At 39.3% G+C, this 19,050-nt stretch overlaps 1 protein-coding gene across 2 annotated transcripts in view; it reads left to right on the forward strand.

The window, feature by feature from the left end:
* Positions 1-19,050, forward strand: part of osbpl3b (oxysterol binding protein-like 3b) — a 204,087-nt gene that overhangs the window by 155,483 nt on the left and 29,554 nt on the right. For both annotated transcript variants that reach the window (XM_078240221.1, XM_078240230.1), the window contains 4 exons: positions 1,050-1,113; positions 3,464-3,542; positions 12,025-12,169; positions 13,643-13,787. In XM_078240221.1, the coding sequence (XP_078096347.1) occupies positions 1,050-1,113; positions 3,464-3,542; positions 12,025-12,169; positions 13,643-13,787 (433 nt within the window). The remainder of the gene's footprint in view (positions 1-1,049; positions 1,114-3,463; positions 3,543-12,024; positions 12,170-13,642; positions 13,788-19,050) is intronic.

Genomic DNA, 19,050 nt, shown 5'->3' on the forward strand with positions numbered 1-19,050 from the left:
GTAACTGGGTTTCCCACATAGGTCCGAGTTGTATTGAGAATTGGTTGCAAAGAATTTATAGCTAAGTAAAATTGCATTTTTAATTATATTGAAGGTTTTTCTGCCACAAGCTCTAATTGCTAAGGGTCGAGTTAATTCTATGTGCATTAAAACTGCATTTTTCAACAATGACACTCATCTTGACTGTTTTTGTGTCAGTTGTGTCTTATTCTGTCAAGCCATTAAATTGCAATTGGTCTGCTCCACCAGCAGCAGTATTGCAGTACGGGCTAGAAGTCCATCCAGTTAGGAGTTTCAGACTGCATCTAAAAATAGCAGACAGGATTATTTGAATACCTGCAACAGGTAAGTTAGTGATACCATGCTGCCCCAGTGGCACAAAGGTCCTAATGAATATGCATTTTGGCAAATATTAAATTCCAAATAGAACTAGAAGTGCATCATTGAAAGGTAATTGGTCCCATAGATATCAGCTTATCTTAAGCGGGAAGAACTATTTGATCTTAGGGCTTCTGCCAGCAGATTCTCCGATGTTGGGAGCTCTGCATAGGTACTTCAAAGTGCATGCTGTCTGAAATTCCCAGGGTAGGCCAGAAAGACATTATCCCTTGTTTAATTCATCTGAATGTGGCAGAATCGTGGTGGAACAGGGCTCTGTTCAGTTATCCAGTCCTCTATACTTGGGACCTTGTCCTACTGAGGATTTAAGAACTAGGTTATGAAAGTAAGCAAACATGTCAATGAGAAGAGTCATGAATGCAGGCAGGGCTTAACTTTTGGCAAGTCATTAGTGTGCTACTCTCCTCCACCCATCAGAATGGATAGGTGGATAACTGTGGCCAACAAACTCAGAATTTTACATGTGTTTGGCTGGCAGCCGAAGGTTCTAGTAGTAACAAAAACACACAAAACTGGCCATTAAATAAATGTATTTTTTTCCATTTTAGACCTTTTAATGCAATTTAAGATGAAAAATAAATTTAATTCTTAAATAGCAAATTCATTGATGAAAACCTTGATGTATTTTTTTTAAACACAATTTTTTTTAGGTCAGCCATCATCCTCCAATATCTGCATGCCATGCTGAATCCAAAAACTTTGCTTTCTGGCAAGGTAGGTGTCTGCTTGAATGGGGGAAGTTTGTTATGAGAGTCCAAATTGAGTTTTTCTCTCAAACAAAGGCATTGTAGTTCTTGGAAAAGTTGCAGTTTGCACATTTCATCATGGAGTCATAGTCAGAGAGGGGATTTTTATTCCTACTAGGTTAGGAAATGGGGAAGTGTTTTTATTGATCTACAGAATAGATTGGACTGCTTGTCCTTCTGTTTTGACCAGGGTTAGGGATGTACATCTTTGCCATCCATTATTTAGCTGGGTGTGAATATGCACAGAAACCTGCTATCATATTGAAAAGAGAATTCGACCTAGGAGTGTTTCCATTTACCCACTATGTAGGGGTACACCTTACATAGAATTGGCAACATTATTTGTTACAAATCGTTTAATTTAGATTCTATGGTGCAGTCTTGGCAAAGAGATGTATCTATTTTGAGACTGATTTTCTCTCTAGGTCATACTGTATTAGAGCCCCTACCATCTTCTGCCTTAAATCCAACTGGACGCTTGGTTCTAAATACTGTACATAGGCTACATGTCTAGGTGTCCTGAACAGTGAAGAACGACACCCCTCCCCATGGCAGGGTTTCCAGCAATGCAGGCTGCTTGGCATTGACCTCCAGTGGGATCTTCTGTCCCACATAAGTCAGTGTCCCATTTGTGCTGCTTACTGGCCACACTGTTGAGGAACCTGTCGTGGGGGGGTTTGCCTTTGCTGGGACCTGAAGATCCTGCTGGGAGAAGGGCTGAAAAATTCCACCCTGGGAGACAATAACCTCAACCTTTTATCAGAACTTTTAATTGAAAGAACTAAATGTCATTCACCCCATCTCAGCATGGCCCTGAATGACTAGTTTCTAGGGCTAAGTTGGCATTCCAGTATGAATTGACAATTAGGACGTCTTTGCATCAATGCTATCATAATGTTACATTTGAGTATCTACACCATCTGCTAGCTGGCTGCTGAGTAAAGTGCACCAGGTCTAAGTTAAATCTTCAGCTTAGGTGAAGCGACCATGCTAAATTGCTCCTTACTGTCCCAGGATATGTGGGTTAGGAGGATTAGTGGGGCAAATATGTGGGGTTGCAGGGATAGGGCCTGGGTAAGATGCTGTTTTGGAGAGTCGGTGCAGACTTGATGGGCGGAATGTTCTGCACTATAAGGGTTCTATGATTCTATACAATAATTGAGAAGATTATTAGCAGATCTAATAGAGGCAAAAAAACTGTCATTTTGTTGAGTTAACTAATGCATTACTATTTTCAGTTGCCAATGAGCTTAATTAGAGGACTTCAATTTAGAATCACCAGTTAATCTCTTATAGACTGATTTGTGGGAGTTGCAACCTTGTAACTCTTATGTTTTCCACTGTTGCTGATAATGCATCCCTTCTTTCTGTATCTTGCTGTGTTGCTATCCATATTGGCCTCACTATTCCCATTTTACGTATTCCTCCCTGTCCTGACATTCCTGACTCAGTACCCCATTCACCCTTATTTAGCTCTTCTGTTTTGGTGCACTCATATTTCTCTCTGTTGATTTCGCCTGTATTTCAACCCCCCCCCCCCAAGTAATCTGGGAGGGGATTAAATGTCCAAAAGGAAATGCTTACCTTGTTACTCATCATGCACAGCAGCAAATCAACAGAACTGACAAACTGGAAGTTTAGAAAATTTAAAAACCTGCTTCACAAGCCTATCCTCTGGCCAGAGCCAATAATTATAACATACATTTCAGAAAAAATATTCCAGATGATTTAGCTATTATAGGACTTTTCAATGGAAGGTGACATTTAATATCAGATTTTGTTTTTAAGCAGTGTTAGTTGACGTTACCTCCATCCCTTTCTGATGAGGCATTCCGAGTTGGTGATAGCTTTTAAAAGGGAAGTTGATGAATAGGATCATATTTCACAGCACAAAGGAGGTCATTTGACTCATTGTATCTGTGTTGCTTCTCTAAAAGAGTAAGATTCTATGAACACAAATGCTCTTCAAAAAGTTCCAATCATTTATTTCCGAAATAGGAAGAACAAATCCTAGAAGTCCTTACAATGCCATCAAGAACATATTGCCATTGACTTGAATAGGTAGGCAGCCCTTGAACAACAGTAATGAAATGAATTGGTCAGCAAGCAGAAACCGATTATGATGTTTTGTAAATTCCACGATTAAGCAGAATGCTTGCAGCCGAATGATCTATATTGAGAGGCAATCGGAAAAGCAGTTCAATTAATAGAAACTTTAATTGCAGAATAATGTTCATATGCACATATAAAATCATTTCTGATGTGTACAAGGGCCATTTTGTATTTATGGAGTCTTTATTTACCTCCTGTATTATTAGATGTAAGGTGGAAGAACAAGTTCTGGGGTAAATCAATGGAGATTGTTCCAGTTGGCACAATTCATGTAACTCTACCATCGTAAGTACCATTATCGAATGAATCCTGCTGCAGGGGAAAAAAAACAACTAAGCAAGTTTGCATTGATTTAAAATTGAGTCTGATGATGCTAAGAAGACTTGTTCCAGGAAAGCTTTTATGTCTACTTTCCCTCTTACCCTATTGAATGCACTTTTGGAAGGGCTAACTTGATAAATAATTGACTAAATTGATCCACCAAACTTTATACGGTGTGTAGCCATAAAATGGCTTGTATACATTGCATGCAGGTTGAAGAATGCAACAAATGTGAAGGAGGAAAGGGACATCACTTACTTCAACGCCAGTTTTTCCTTTGTCCTCATTGGAATTTGGCAAGTGTAAAATGGCTTGTTGAACTTACGAACCTTCCTGTGGATTGATGTCCTCTTATCAAGCAAGCGCGATACCTGCCGTAAAGTAGCTGGGTACTTCCATAAATATGAATATTGAACTCTGGTGACGTGCTTAAGGCCCCAATTTACTATTTTAACAAACCAGCTTAGCAATAATAGGAACAGGAGCCAGAAGATGCCTAAAATGTCTTTTAAAAAATATATATATAGTTTCTCTTCCAGGATGCACAATCCGTCATCCTCATCGACTGAGGCTAGAATTCACGTAGCTGAATTCTAGCCACATTTCCTTAGAATCCAACAGCGACGACCTCTTTTCTAACAACTACTTCCTAACTTCCCACTTTGGGCAATGCAGATGAAGGTGTAGCTGCTTTGCCATCAACCTTGGCATATACCTGCACTCTAGTGGCTATTCGCTTTGTCAATTATGGATGAATACTGATTCAAATTTAGAAGTAATCTACATTGGATTAAAAATCGATTCATTAGAAACATAGAAACAGTTGAACAATTTGATATAATCTGATCATCAAGGACATTATTAATGGGGAAATGCAAGACTTGGGCACTTAGAATTGGCGACATGAACTCTCAGTCTAGAGGCAGTTTTTCTCTGTGCCAGAAATATGTTCAGCAACTTTTAACTTTATGCCATCCTTAGTGTGGCACCTGAAGATTTAAGGTGGTTTGTGTGTTTTGAAGAATAACTTGTTTCATTTTATCCCTTAAATTGTGCAACTAATAAATAGTTGGCAGATCTTGCTTAAACTTACTAAAGTGGCATTCTTCTAGTAATGTTTAACTGGCTTTTTCAGGATATTCGTGCCATATGTATGGTTTCCTTAAAACCTGGAAAATCTGCTAAGAATTGACTAAAATTTATTTTCAGTCTTCAGCAAGATGGATAATGAAGTCATCATTAATCCTTTATATTTTAGTATACCAGTTTGCTTTATCGGAAGAGTTCTTTCATTCAAGTTCCATTTGTTTCACTTTAAAGTTAATCAAGCTAAGTGTTTTTGTTCTGTAATTAGAATATTATTGGACAAAGGATCAACCTTATATAATACAGGTTGCTTGCCTAATTGCACACCTCATCCATAAGCATATGCACAGTGGGTGTACTGGGCTGATGCATCATTTACATCTCCTGATTACTCACTGTTTACCAGCCCATCTTATACCAACATTCTATCGATCAACTTAATGTAGCTCTTTAGAACACTGCTAGATAACCAGATAATGTTTTCTTAGAAGTAGTACATATACTTAATTACATCTTTCTCAGATATTTTATTTATGGAATAATGCAAAGTATTATGAATACTGCCCATCTGCAACAACAACTCATTCATTCAGTCCATATAATGTAGAAACATGTCCTGAAGCATTTCAGAGGAGAGTTATTTGTCTATGTACAAATTACCCAGTCTTACATATGAAACTTACACTTGTGTGAGCAATTAAGCAATATTTCCTTTCAAAAGAATATAAGCAAAACAAAGCAAAAAACATTTTTGGTCAGATTTTGCTGTCGAGGGTAATGGTGAGGCTGACAATACTAACCTTATTTATGCGCAAAGTGGACAACAAATTCTAGAGTGCATACATGAAGATCATAAGTTTCTGTGTGAGATGTGTCATTGCTCTGTAAACAGCGCAAAAACAACATTTCACCACCTGACTTCTCATTTAGTCTAATTTATTTCCCAACTTAAAACTATGTTTAAATTGAAATTTGAACTTTTGTTCTGGATTAGTGGTATGAGTCTTTGGATTAATTAATGTTCCAGTTACACAACAAGCACAGCATTACCATAGCCTAGGATTGTGTACAAATGCCAGTGCCAAAGCAAAAGGTAGAACGTTGGCAGCCAGTGGATTTCTGGTGGGTGCCTGCTGGTTTCAATTACTTTTCTATTTGCCAACTGTATTAGGATTCCTTGGCAACTTTAACTAGCCTCTGGATCACATTATATGAGGCATGGTTGGGAAGTATGCATGAAATGGCTGCCAGCTTCCAGATAGTTTTGTGGCCCTTGTCTACCAGGCAGCTTTTAGATAGGTGTAGGGCAAGGGAATTCAAGAGTGAGGGTTCTTGCGGCAGGGAAGGAGTCAAAGGGTGGAGAGGCCTCAACATTTCTTGCAAGTCCCACTGGAATGACAGATTCCTGTTCAGGTCAAGCATAAAATTGTTGCCCGTGTCTGATAATGTCATGAACCCCAATCAGCATATTTGAATAAGGGCTCTGTCACTTTGGGCTGTTCTTCATTAATTTATAAATAATTATAGCCAAGAGAAAAGTGTACATTGAAAGATCTCAATAGTACAAAATACGGAGAAACACAGTGTATCCAAAGGTAAAACATTAAGTTCCTTAAAGCACTTGAATTGAGTAGACACACAGGGCCAGATTTTCACCTTGAAGTGAAAAGTCAAGATATTTTCCAGCTCAATGCACCCGCCTTTGGGAAGAAATGCCCCAGATGGTATGATTTTTGCAATGGAAGGATGGGTGCATTATCCATGCTTGGCTGAGAGCCAGATTTGCAAAAAGGCTATCTTTGTTGCAACAGGTGGATAGAGGGGAAAACATTGCTTGATTGAGCTTTTTCTGTAATCTATTTTGTCATTGACTCAGTATTTACCTTCAAAAGCTAAAGAAATGTCAAGTGCTAATACTTCAAATTTCTGGTTAATTAACACTATTGCAGCAGCAGTTTTTTTTAAGGAAGTTATTATTGGCTTTTTAAATGTTTCCCCACACGCAATTGTTACTATGTGGTTCATTGATTCTGGACAGAATGTATGCTGTGCCTGGAAGTGCTGACTCCATGAGGGACATGAAGTCAAATTTTCTTTGGCTTACTTGTATACCTGCTGAGTTTTTCCAGCACTTTTTTTGTACAGCATCTGATACTGGGATTATCCCTCATGTTTTGAAGATCAAATCTTGTCCATATTTGTGTGAAACTGTTAAATTATTGTTCAAGATTCTTGATGCAAATTTTAACCTGTCCCTCAGCAATGTGCTGTACTTTATTTTACTTCAATTTAACAACTCTAGTGTCACTAAAATTAGATAAATATTTTGGAATCTATTCTGAATTTCCCTCCACATATTCTGCCAGTGTATTTGGATTAAAAAATAAACCAGCCATTCCCACTGGGAAATTGTGGCAATAGTTTCACCGAACTTTGTCAAACCTGTATATATTTAAAAGAGTTGCAGGTTGCTTTAACACATTAAGGTGTTTTCAGAGGCTGCTCTTTTACTTTGTTTATGCCCTGTGAGGTACAAAGAACATCTTTTTCAATAAATGTTGTCAGCTTGAATCTTCTGCAAACCGCGTTCTTTTTGTTAAAACCCACAACCAGCATTAGGACACTACAAAAAGAAAATTGGCGACAAGTCGGGATTTTGTTGCATCGAGAACATTGAGAAAAGATCCTAAGATAAAAATTGGTGATCCTCAAACTTCAAATTTTAGAAGGCTGAGGAGAAGCAATAACGGGGTTAAAGATTGAAGTTCCAGTGCAGGAAGGCCAAGAAACAGAAAGCTCTTTGGTTGGTTTTAAATGAGGAGATATTTCAAACAGAGAAGGGCGAGATTCTAGGCATTATCTGGCATCTTTGGATAAAAAGGGATGCTTTGCTATGCAGCTGGGGTTGTTTGGAAAAAGAAATACATCAAGTTAATGGTCTCTAAGGGAAAAAAGGGGAGTACTGGAAAGACAAAATATACTGGGCAGCCTCAAGTGCCTGCAAGAGAAATCATAGAACAATTAGGATCCATGGGCCCCCTTCAATGAAGAAAGTGAGCATGGAGTTCCTAAGCTGAGCGTTTTCAATACTTTGTACAAGGAAATGAAATTGCAACTGAGTTTCTCGTATCTGCTTTTCAGTACAATAGGAAATAAAACCTACAATTTGCTCAGGTGCTTGGTTCACCCAGCAAAGCCAGGAACCAAATGTTACAATGAGTTGACCAACATCCTTGAAGAGCATTACTCTCCAAAGTCACTGATCATCACGGAATGGTTCAGATTCCACCAAAGGAATCAAGTGGAAGGTGAAATCATTGCTCAGTTTGTGGCAACCTTAAAAAGTCTGGCACAATATTGTAAGTTTGGTGAGTTATTGGAATATGCTCTTTGAGGTGTTTGTGGTGTCGAAAATGAGGCTATCCAAAGCAGATTGCTTACTGAACATGCTATGACTTTAAGGACAGCAGTAGAAATTGCAGTGTCGATGGAACTGACTGTGAAAGAGGCTTCACAATTTGGTGCAGGAATTAAGATCCACAAATTGGGAACTACTCATAAGAAGCCAAAATAACAACAAACATGTCACAGATGTGCCAAAATGAGTGAAGGTTAGTCAATGCAACAATTGTGACAAAATGCTTCACGTGGCAACAGCTTGCTTGGACTAGATCAGCTTATCCCAGAAAAGAATATTCGGATGAAGGATCTGGTTACCTTCAAGAGGAAGAACAAGTTGCATTCTGCAAAAAGAACTTGCAACATGAAAGAAAAGAATTACAACTGTGAATACAATGTCCAGAAATATAATGAAAGATTTCCACTGAATGTCTTATCCATACAGGGTAGATTTCTCAGATTTTGAGTAATTCTGAAGTTAAGTGGATAGCAATGGAGAATGATACTGGTACTGCTGTATCTTTAATATGAATAAAAGCTGAAGCATCTTCCTTTAAAACCTGCTGATGTGAATTTAAGGACATACAAGAAAAGATTGTGCTGTTAAAAGATTACAACATGGTCAACGTAGAGTTGAATGGACAAACAGTGGAGTTGCCTAGTTTTAAGTGGTCTCTTGGTGTACATTGTTACCTGGATGATATTTATTCTAGTTAGAGTCCAGTGAATAAGCACGCTTGATTGGAACATCATCTTGTGCATGGTCTGTGTATCAAGAAAGAAAAATGTGACTTTTCCCAGACATCACTCCAAAGGCCTACATAAAGCAGCTAAAAGGATGGATGCCATTTTAGAAGCACCACCAACTAGTTTTGCCAATCTTTAGTTTTCACTAGTAGATCACTTTCCTGTGACAGCTTCTCCAGTTCAGAGACGTAGCAGAAATAATCATGTGATGTGAAAGGTGATGGGTGTGGAATTGAAAGGAACAATAGCTGGAATGCATCGCCCGCGTCCTGATTTTAAACCATTTGTTTCAAGAAAGCTTGAATTGACTATCCAATTGTATATCTATTGTGGGGAATCCAAATGATCATTCCTCCTAGCCTGCGTGGAAGAGTTCTGGAACAACTACATGAGGTCATCCTGAAAGAAGATGAAGGAATTGGCACATAGTTACTTTTGGTGGCCGCATATTAATGCTCAGACTGAAAGAAATGTGGGACAGTGTCAATCCTGTGCACGAATAAGAAATACACCACTGTTGTCCTCTCCACACCCTTGGGTGTGGCCTAAAATGCCATGGCAATGATTGCATATCAGTTTTGCTGGTCCGTTTGAGGGTTACATGTTCTTGGTACTTCTGGCCTTCATGCGATCTACTACATCTGCACAAACCATTGAAACTTTTGATGAAATTTTTGCAAGATTTGGTAAACCGATCAGATTGTTGGCGATAATGGTTCATAGTTTTCTTCGAGCTTGACAATTGTATTCAGCAAATAAAAATCCACACCTTATCATCCATCAATCAGTAGATTAGCTGAAATCGTACAATTCTTGAAATATTCTTTAAAAGTTTCAAAAGAGCAAGGTCATGTGAATAACTTTTTGCATCTGATAGAAACACTACTCGTGACTGCCAAATTCACCTGCATTACTTCTCTTAAATTGAGAACTACATTTGATTTGTTATTACCACCAGACATTTCATAGATAGTAGAGCGTAAACAATAATAAGTTGCTAGATAACTAGTGAGGGTATAACCATACCCGTTTCAACAAGGAGATAGTGTTAGCACGTAATTATGCCACAAGTGAGAATTGGGTACCAGCCAAAATTTATTTTACCAAAAAAGGTCCAATTTCTTACTGGGTTCAAACTGAAGCTGAACTTGTTTGACAATGCCATGCTAACCAAATGTCATCTTGAAATTATTTCTCACAATCATTTCCAGAAGTACCAACTTCTTTAATCCCTGGTGTTGTGAATACTACTAATGAAGACTTAGTTGAATCTAAGTTGCCTGATTGTGTCTTGGGTATTATACAACATGTGAATGATGCAGAATTAGTTTCAAGAGAAGTGTCCACTGAAGTCAAATTCCAAATTCTACTTTTGGTGTCAAGGGCAGCCACATTCCAGAACATTGTATACAACCAAAGAAAAATAGACATCCTCCTGATCAACTTTTATTATTTGCACTATTGTCTAGAGTATTATTGATCCTATGTCATATTAATTTGTTGTCAAGATCACAGAAGTAAAAGGGGAGGGATATTATATATTAAAATGTTTGCAGATTGTTTTAAGAACCGATCACATGATTTGATGGTGAAATCATCAGTGTGTTTTCAGAGGCTGCAGTTTTACTTTCAGCCTGTCCTCTGCAGAACAGAGAATATCTTTTTCAACAAACCTTGTTAGTTTGAAACAACATGTAAAAACCACATTTTTGTTTTGTTAAAACCCACAACCCCTAACATAGTTAGGACATTACAGAATTGTATCAAATTATAACACAAAAGGTGGTCTTTGACCTGTTGCTGCTATTATAATTGCGACTATTATTGTGAGCTGCTACAGATTTAAGTCTGTTGAAAAGTTTGACTTGTTTACTACTTTGTTCATCATTCTTCTCTATTCCCTTCCCTGCCATGCCTGCACTACTTCTCCCTCTTCATGCAGTGTATGAAATTGGTATCATAGATTTAATCCTCCCAGCCACTACTGACTCCTAGAACAAAGAAAATTACAGCACAGGAACAGGCCCTTCGGCTCCCTAAGCCTGCACCGACCATGCTGCCCGACTTAACTAAATCCCCCAACCCTTCCGGGGACCATATCCCTCTATTCCCATCCTATTCATGTACTTGTCAAGACGCCCCTTAAAAGTCACTACTATATCCACTACCTCCCCCGGCAACGAGTTCCAGGCACCCACTACTCTGTGTAAAAAATCTGCCTCGTACATCTCCTTTTAAACTTTGCCCGGCATTCCTTAAACCTATGCCCCTAGTAATTGACTCTTCCAACCTGGGAAAAAGCTTCTGACTATCCACTCTGTCCATGCCCCTCATAATCTTGTAGATTTCTATCAGGTCTCTCCTCAACCTCCGTCGCTCCAGTGAGAACAAACCAAGTTTCTCCAACCTCTCCTCATAGCTAATGCCCTCCATACCAGGCAACATCCTGGTAAATCTTTTCTGTACCCTCTCCAAAGCCTCCACATCCTTCTGGTAGTGTGGCGACCAGAATTGAACACTATATTCTAAGTGCGGCCTAACTAAGGTTCTATAAAGCTGCAACATGACTTGCCAATTTTTAAACTCAATACCCCAGCCGATTGAAGGCACGCATGCCGTATGCCTTCTTGACCACCTTCTCCACCTGCATTGCCACTTTCAGTGACCTGTGTACCTGTACACCCAGATCCCTTTGCCTATCAATACTCTTAGGGGTTCTGCCATTTACTGTATATTTCCTATCTGTATTAGACCTTCCAAAATGCATTGTCTCCTATCTGCTAATGGTCAACTATCACTGCATGCAGTGGGCAGAAATCCCTGACATCCAGTGACTCTTGCCAGTTCTAGAATTCCAGTAGCCAGGAGTAACATTTGGCACCTTGGACTTAGAACCAGTATTGGGTAGAAGTTACAAGAACTGCAACTTGGATACTTTTCAGGACGAACCCAGGATTCTGTGGACCAGCATGATGTTTACAGATTCTGTGCTTAAAACATAGCCAAGATGTTTACAGTGGCCCAGCTCAAATTTATTTAAAATTGGTTGCAGTTGTTTATACTCTTCTGTCAATTCTCAACATGTAATAGCACTTGTTATCATTAAATTGATTGTGTCTTTAAGTAAGCACATATAAAATAAATTTACTACACATATTTCTGTACACATGCAAAAAAGAAAATCTGTTAACTGATCAGTACCTTCGCTCCTCAGGTACCGAGACCATTATGAGTGGAATAAAGTAACCTCTTGTGTACACAATATTTTGAGTGGGCAGAGGTGGATAGAACATTATGGAGAGATTCTCATAAAAAATAGAAATAACAGCATATGCCAATGCAAGTTGACATTTGTAAAGGTAAGAAGGATCAATTTTTCTATTTCAAATAGGGACAAACTAAAGTTTTCTGAAAGCAGTCTTGCATTCCCATGAATCTTGCTTGCACTATTTTTTTTTTTTTAAATTGTGCTCTATCAGATATGAGTAAACTGTGAATGTCAGCCAAGAGCGTTTACTGGGTCAAACCTAACCACATCAGATGACATTGACCTAATTTTGTACAAATCTGACTTTGTTAGAAAATGGTGCAGCTTTTCATGAGGGATAGAAGTGTAAAAAGAGAGTTTTTCCTTATTAAATAACCTTAAAGTAAATTAGAAATTGTGGAGAAGAAAAATCACTTGAACCCTCAAGAACTCTATTCTATGTGCAGAGAGGTCTTGGCCAAATGAAGGACTGAACAGAATCACCAGCTTAAATCTTAATTTCTTGTCATTAGCAGTCTTGATTATTCCTTTTCCACAATAAAAAAATAATAGGGCGTGGTGGATCTACTCTTTGCCACAGAAGGTTGTGGAGGCCAGGTCATCGAGTGTCTTTAAGACAGAGATAGGTTCTTGATTTAAGGGGATCAGGGATTACGGGAAAAAGGCAGGAGAATGGCGATGAGAAAAATATCAGCCATGATTGAATGGCGGAGCAGACTCGATGGGCCGAGTGGCCTAATTCTGCTCCTATGTCTTATGGTCTAATCTTCCTTGTACAAAAGCATTGAATCTGAAATAATGTGATCATCATCATAGAAATCATAGAAACCCTACAGTGCAGAAGGAGGCCATTCGGCCCATCGAGTCTGCACCGACCACAATCCCACCCAGGCCCTACCCCACATGATGCCTGTCCACATGTGAGTCCACCTGTATTTCCTGAGGCTGTCAAGAAAATTCAGGGTGTTAGTCAGCTGCTTCATACTAGATAATTGCAGGAGAATGCCAGTTGATTCTAGACATCAGAGTATTAAACTTGTTTTTTGTAGGATGATAAAGTGTGGATTATCCAGACAATGGTGGAGAGTGTAACTTGCGGCTATTAACCAGAAAGACATGAAACGTTTGAATTTCAAACTCATAACATTTGTTGAAACAACCTTAAGATTTTCACAACTATGTGATCTGTTTTGAATTAATTTAGTATGACCAGAGCTGTTTAGCAGGAAGGCTGAGGAATAGATCTCTGAAGTACTTGCAATTATAGAAACTACATTTTGTAAGGGTTATCAGTCATAAGGCAGTGAATTGTAACTTTATTGCATTTGCTTAGATACATGTGGGATAAATCAAAGCCGATGCTGCATGGGCATTTTAAGCCTGAGATTAATTTAAGAGCCATTTAAGTTAAAGTTACTTCCCAAACCAGTAAATTAATGTAAATTTTCTGATTTGTGGAAGATTCATTTTCAACAGTTACTGCTACATTTAATACTTGAATGATTCTTGACAGATGTTCACGATTCTGTGTTAAAAGGCTTGCATGCAATTTCCTTTATTTTAGGCAAAATATTGGAATTCAAATGTTAATGAGGTGGAAGGGACAATAATGGACCAAAATGGAAAAGTAGTAAATCGTCTTTTTGGGAGATGGCACGAGGGTATATACTATGGACCACCCCCATCAGCAACCTGCATCTGGAGACCGAGTAAGTGACTTGTGTCGGACAACTTTTAATATTGGGCACACTAAGTTTTATTATAAAGCTGTTTTGTGTGTTTCTTTTACAAAGCCGTGTTTGACAAACATAAAAATGCATTAACACCTGGATTTTGAAGAAAGGTAATTTTATATCTTTCAGAGAAAGGAATTTTGCCTTTTTGAAGATTTTATGGTAATCAATAATGCGGCATAATATGATCTATTTGCATTTCCAGTTAAATTTAATTCTGCTGCTGGCAAAAATAATGGTCTTAAAAGAAAAGGTGTTTCAGCATTATGGCTTGAAAATTTGTTAATATTGCTTACAAGCATACGAATTAGAAGCAGGAGTAGGCCACCTAGCCCTTCAAGCCTGCTCTGCCATTCAATAAGACCATGACTGATCTGATTGTAATCTCAACTCCACATTTCCGCCTACCCTCCTATCTTACTGCTTATAAAGAAACTATCCACCTCTGCCTTGAAAAATATTCAAAGACACGGCTTCCACTGCCTTTTGAGGAAGAGTTCCAAAGATACTTGATCCCATGAGAGAGGACGCTTTCCTTCATCTCTGTCCTATATGGACAACCTCTTATTCTTAAACAGTGACCCTTAGTTCTAGATTCTCCCACAAGAGGAAGCCTCCTCTCCATCCACTCTGTCAAGAACCCTCAGCATCTTATTTGTTTCAATCAAGTTGCCTCTTGCACTTCTAAACTCTCACAGATGTGAGCATAGCCTGTCCAAACTTTCCTCATAAGACAACCCGCCCATTCCAGGCATTAGTAAACCTTTCCTAAATTGCTTCCAATGCATTTGCAACTTTCCTTAAATAGAGACCAAAACTTTACATAGTACTCCAGATGTGGTCTCAGCAATGCCCTACCCTGCATAACCTCCCTACTTTTGAATTCAACTCCCTCTTAAATAAATGATATATTAGCTTTTCTAATTACTTGCTGTATCTGTAACCATTTTTGCCATTCATGCACTCGGACACCCAGATCCTTCTGCATCTCAGAATTCTGTGATCACTCACTTTTTCATAATATGGTTTTTTATTCTCCCTGCCAAATTGGACAATTTCACATTTTCCCACATAACCCATTTGCTAGATCTCTGCCCACTCACCCTATCCAAATTCCTTTGTAGCTTTTTCCTTTATGTCATCTTCACATCTTATCATCCTACCTATCTTAGTGTCATCAGCAAATTTAGCAACCATATTTTGGTACATTCATCCATGTATTTTATATAAGTTGTAAAAATATTGCTTATTGTTACAGATGAGGAGAGATGTGTGGTAATTTCACCCTTTTCTCATCTCTCAGCTGACCAAAACAAGATAAATTTTACAGGCAAGGTTGAACCACTTGAGTGCACTCACTTCTAAGGTCAGATACAAACAGGATTTATTGTGAGTTTAAATCAATGGAAAGGATAAACATTTTTCACAACACCCAAGGTGTAAACACAACAAACACTCCTCGCATTCAACCAAATGCACGCTCGGACACACTCGCACAAAGATGCACACGCGAGAATTTTCAAACATATAGCACGTTCACCTTAAAAGAGGAAACAAAAGGTAATTCTAATCCATGCACAAGATGGTAGTTGTAATGCTGCAGACTGAAAGGATTCTCTCCCGATGTATTGAAGGAAAATAAAGGTTGGAGATTTCTGGTCATTAATTCACACTAGTTCACCCCAAACAATAGCAAGTTTATGGCTTTTCAGTCGAGGGTGGTGAGACTCCTATGGTGAAGAACTGCAGGTTAAATGAATAAACCTAATTCTCTCCTAAAGGTGACTTCTGAGGCAGGCTGTTCCCTGTATTGGGCAAGATATGGCTTCCTTCTCGACTTGAATCCCAGACTGACCCTTCTAGGCTGTTCGCAGAATAAGATATTTGCTGTCTCAAGCCAGCTTTGATCATGTGGCCACAGAATCAATACTTAATTAATCACACAAATGATTCAATGTCATAAGCCATTGTCACATAACAGGGAATAAAAAGCAGCTGTTCACATCTGCTTTTTTAGATTTTAAGTTTAGAACACCAAGTCTTGGATTAGCATTGTGTTTGCGTTTTGTCAGGCAACAAAGGTAGTTTTAAATAATTTGTACTTGTGGGTGTTAGAAAGAGGATATAGCTTTAAATATGGTTAGTTTTGTCAGTCTGTATTTGAAAGGGTTAGTGACTTCAGTTTGGCTTCGGTGCATGCATAGTTATAAGAATTTGAAACTTTAAAATAAACAGGGTTTAAAGGAAAATTCGACTTTTACTTAGCAACCAGGGGCCAGCCTAAGACAAATAACTTTTGAGTTAGTTGTAGAGCCAGGAGAAACTGGACAGGACAAGGGAGCTGTAGGAAGCAGACTTTTCAAAAGAAGAAAAGAAAGTACCAAAACAAAGAGTTGAAGACAGTTAAAATAACAAATAGCTGAACAAGGTCCAATTCAGGAGAGTTCAAGTAAGAAACAGAGAAAGTGCCCTGAATTAAAGAGATAGCTGCAAGAGCCAGATTTATAGTCAGCTAACTGAGAAGCCCAGACATCAGATGTAAATCAAAAGTTTGGTGACATCTTCATACACCCTTAAAGCAGTGATGTTCTGTTGGCATGGATAGGTACTTGAGAGATTGTGGGGAAGCTTGAATGCACATGGCAATCCAAGATAGAGGAATACCAAAAGAAGAGGTTGAAATCCTGGAGGTGGATCCTTGAAGGCATCCAAGAGGGAGCTTTGTTTTGGGGAAGATTCCAAGCATGTTTTTTGAGTATGGAAACATTCATGTGGAAGTCAGAGCTTCAGTGAGACCAGTTGGCTCTCACTGACTTTTGAGAAGTCCACAGAAATTGTATTGGGTGGCAACTGTCACTTGGTTTCAGAGTGTGGCATGTCTGGCCACATTTTGCCTATTGGTTTACGTGGACTGTGTATCTACAGAGAACATGAGCTTAAGATTTATTTTGTGACTTGTGTTATCATTATAAATCTGTAATGGTATAACTGAGGTGAAGGAGTAATGTATTGTAGCTAATCTTCTTTAATACATGTTTTAACCTGTCGTTAAAAGTTAATCATCAGTCCTGCGACTCTGCCCATTTACGTCATTAAATAAAAGTAAAAGTTACGATCAATAGAGCTGGGGTTTCACTCTGACCGCCCAGTAGTAATATCAACTGGGATTGAAACACTAGACAATAGTACCTGTAAATTCCCCAAGTGATCTTGTTGCATCCTGACTCTCTTCGTTGGAAAGTCCTCCACAAGTATGTTTACATTTTAATGACTTTACTGTAGCATATTCAGACATGAGTTAATCATTGTGCCAAGCTCTGTGCAATCATGAGGATATTGGATATTACAGACTATAAGATATGACTTTGTGAACATGGCCGCAAATTCAAATGAATGCACCTTAACATATGACTATGGACATTTAAACTGTAGACAGTATTTGATTCTTGTGGCCAATATTTGGTTAATGATCAAGCCCCCTGTGAAGTTTAAACATCTCATTGTTTAAGGATTAACTTTTGAGAAAGGTGGGATCTGTAGAGTCTTGGTCTCCGAATGCCATATTGAACAAAGGAGAATATTTGAGCTCAAGTTGGGCAGAAATGAGAGTGAAAAACTATTGTATTGTGGTGGTCTGGATGCCAGAAGTGCTAAGCCCACAGTTATGTGACTAAAACTCATTTTCAGGATTTCTAGTATGAAACAACCTGAACAAAGCAAAGCCAAAATCTGAAACACCAAGAGAGGTCAGAAACATCAGAGATGGCTGAACCAACAGAGCTGAAAGTCCTCTTGATGCAGCCAAAGTACTGAACTGGCTCCAGCTTCCAAGTCCACAGCAGAGCCACACTATTCATCTACAACCAGCTTCACAGGTTCATGTGAATCCTTTGTTTCTAAAGATCATCATGCCAACAAAAGTCTCAACTCAACTATGAAGACAGGTCTACTTTGACAGAGAATGCTGGGTTATCAATTCCATTTTAATAATTATGGTTTTATCTTAATCTGTATCTAATATTTGCATGTGTGATAGTGAGTGTGACAAGTGATTAAAGTTTACATGCTCCTAAACTGCTCGAGCACCATTGGAATGGCACTCGATCCTTCTGTTAGTCTGCAGTATGAGAATGACCACAATAGAGGTGGTGGGTCAAGACCATGCCCAATATTAGAATGCTAACAACTTTCAAGGGGGAGGCTTCAGAAATAGGGACCAGTCCTGCACTGAAAGTGAGACAGCACTCCATCAGCAAGCCTGTGAGGATGCCTCCAGTTTGCAGTTGCCAGATGCATCTACTAAATCTTTCCTTTCTCTATTCCAGGTACCAGCAAGACCATCCACAGCTTAAGCTTCAAAACTACTTCTGAGGAGGATGCCTCAGAAGATGCACCATCATGGCATTCACCTGCACCCTCCACCAGCACAGAGACATTCACTTTGGTGGGTGCACATCCTAGAGTAGGTTTGGAGTCACAACCACACTGGCAGATCCACAGCTGGTGGAAAAGGTGACATTTAAGGTTGCTGAAACTGAGGTTTGTTGGTGACCAGTCCTATGCTGATGGTGAGCCTCTGGACCTGGCTATAACGAGATGTGGACTTGCGCAGGGCAACATTGAGATGCCATAGCCCATGCACGCACTGGACCAAAGGCTGAGGAGTCTGTCCATATTCTGTCTGATGTATCTCCAGCATGCAAGTGCTTGGCTGCCTCCATGGAAAGAATGGTGGCTGCCTTGGAGACCCACATGCAGCAGAACACACAGTAGCTGCCAAATATATATTCAAAACCTGTACTCTATCGCTCTAGCCATACAGCGGTGGCAAGACGAAGGGGCAATGGAGCACCTCTACCTACCTCCAGGTGTCCCCCTCAAGGAATCAGGGAGGTACCTTCAAACGGTCCAGGGACTTCATCCCAGGACACCCAAGTGTGTTCTGCTGCTCCACCTGCCCTCTGCCAGTCAACCCATCACCTCCAGCAAGTTGGCTGAGAAAGATACAGCTGCACCCAATTGGAGACCCTTAGGCCAGGGCATCTAGGCCTCAGACCATGAGATAATCCCACCAAAGTCATCACAGTAAGCAGGGCATGGCAGTCAGCAGGCTGCCTCCACCTTGCCTCATCTCTGATCATCTCACTGTAGGAAGGATGTGATTGCACTAGAGTGGGGGGGGGGGGTACACGGGAGATTCACCAGGATGTTGCCTGGGATGGAACATTTGAGCTATAAG

This window comes from Mustelus asterias, chromosome 2 (assembly GCF_964213995.1).
Source record: "Mustelus asterias chromosome 2, sMusAst1.hap1.1, whole genome shotgun sequence".
Taxonomy (NCBI): Eukaryota; Metazoa; Chordata; class Chondrichthyes; order Carcharhiniformes; family Triakidae; genus Mustelus; species Mustelus asterias.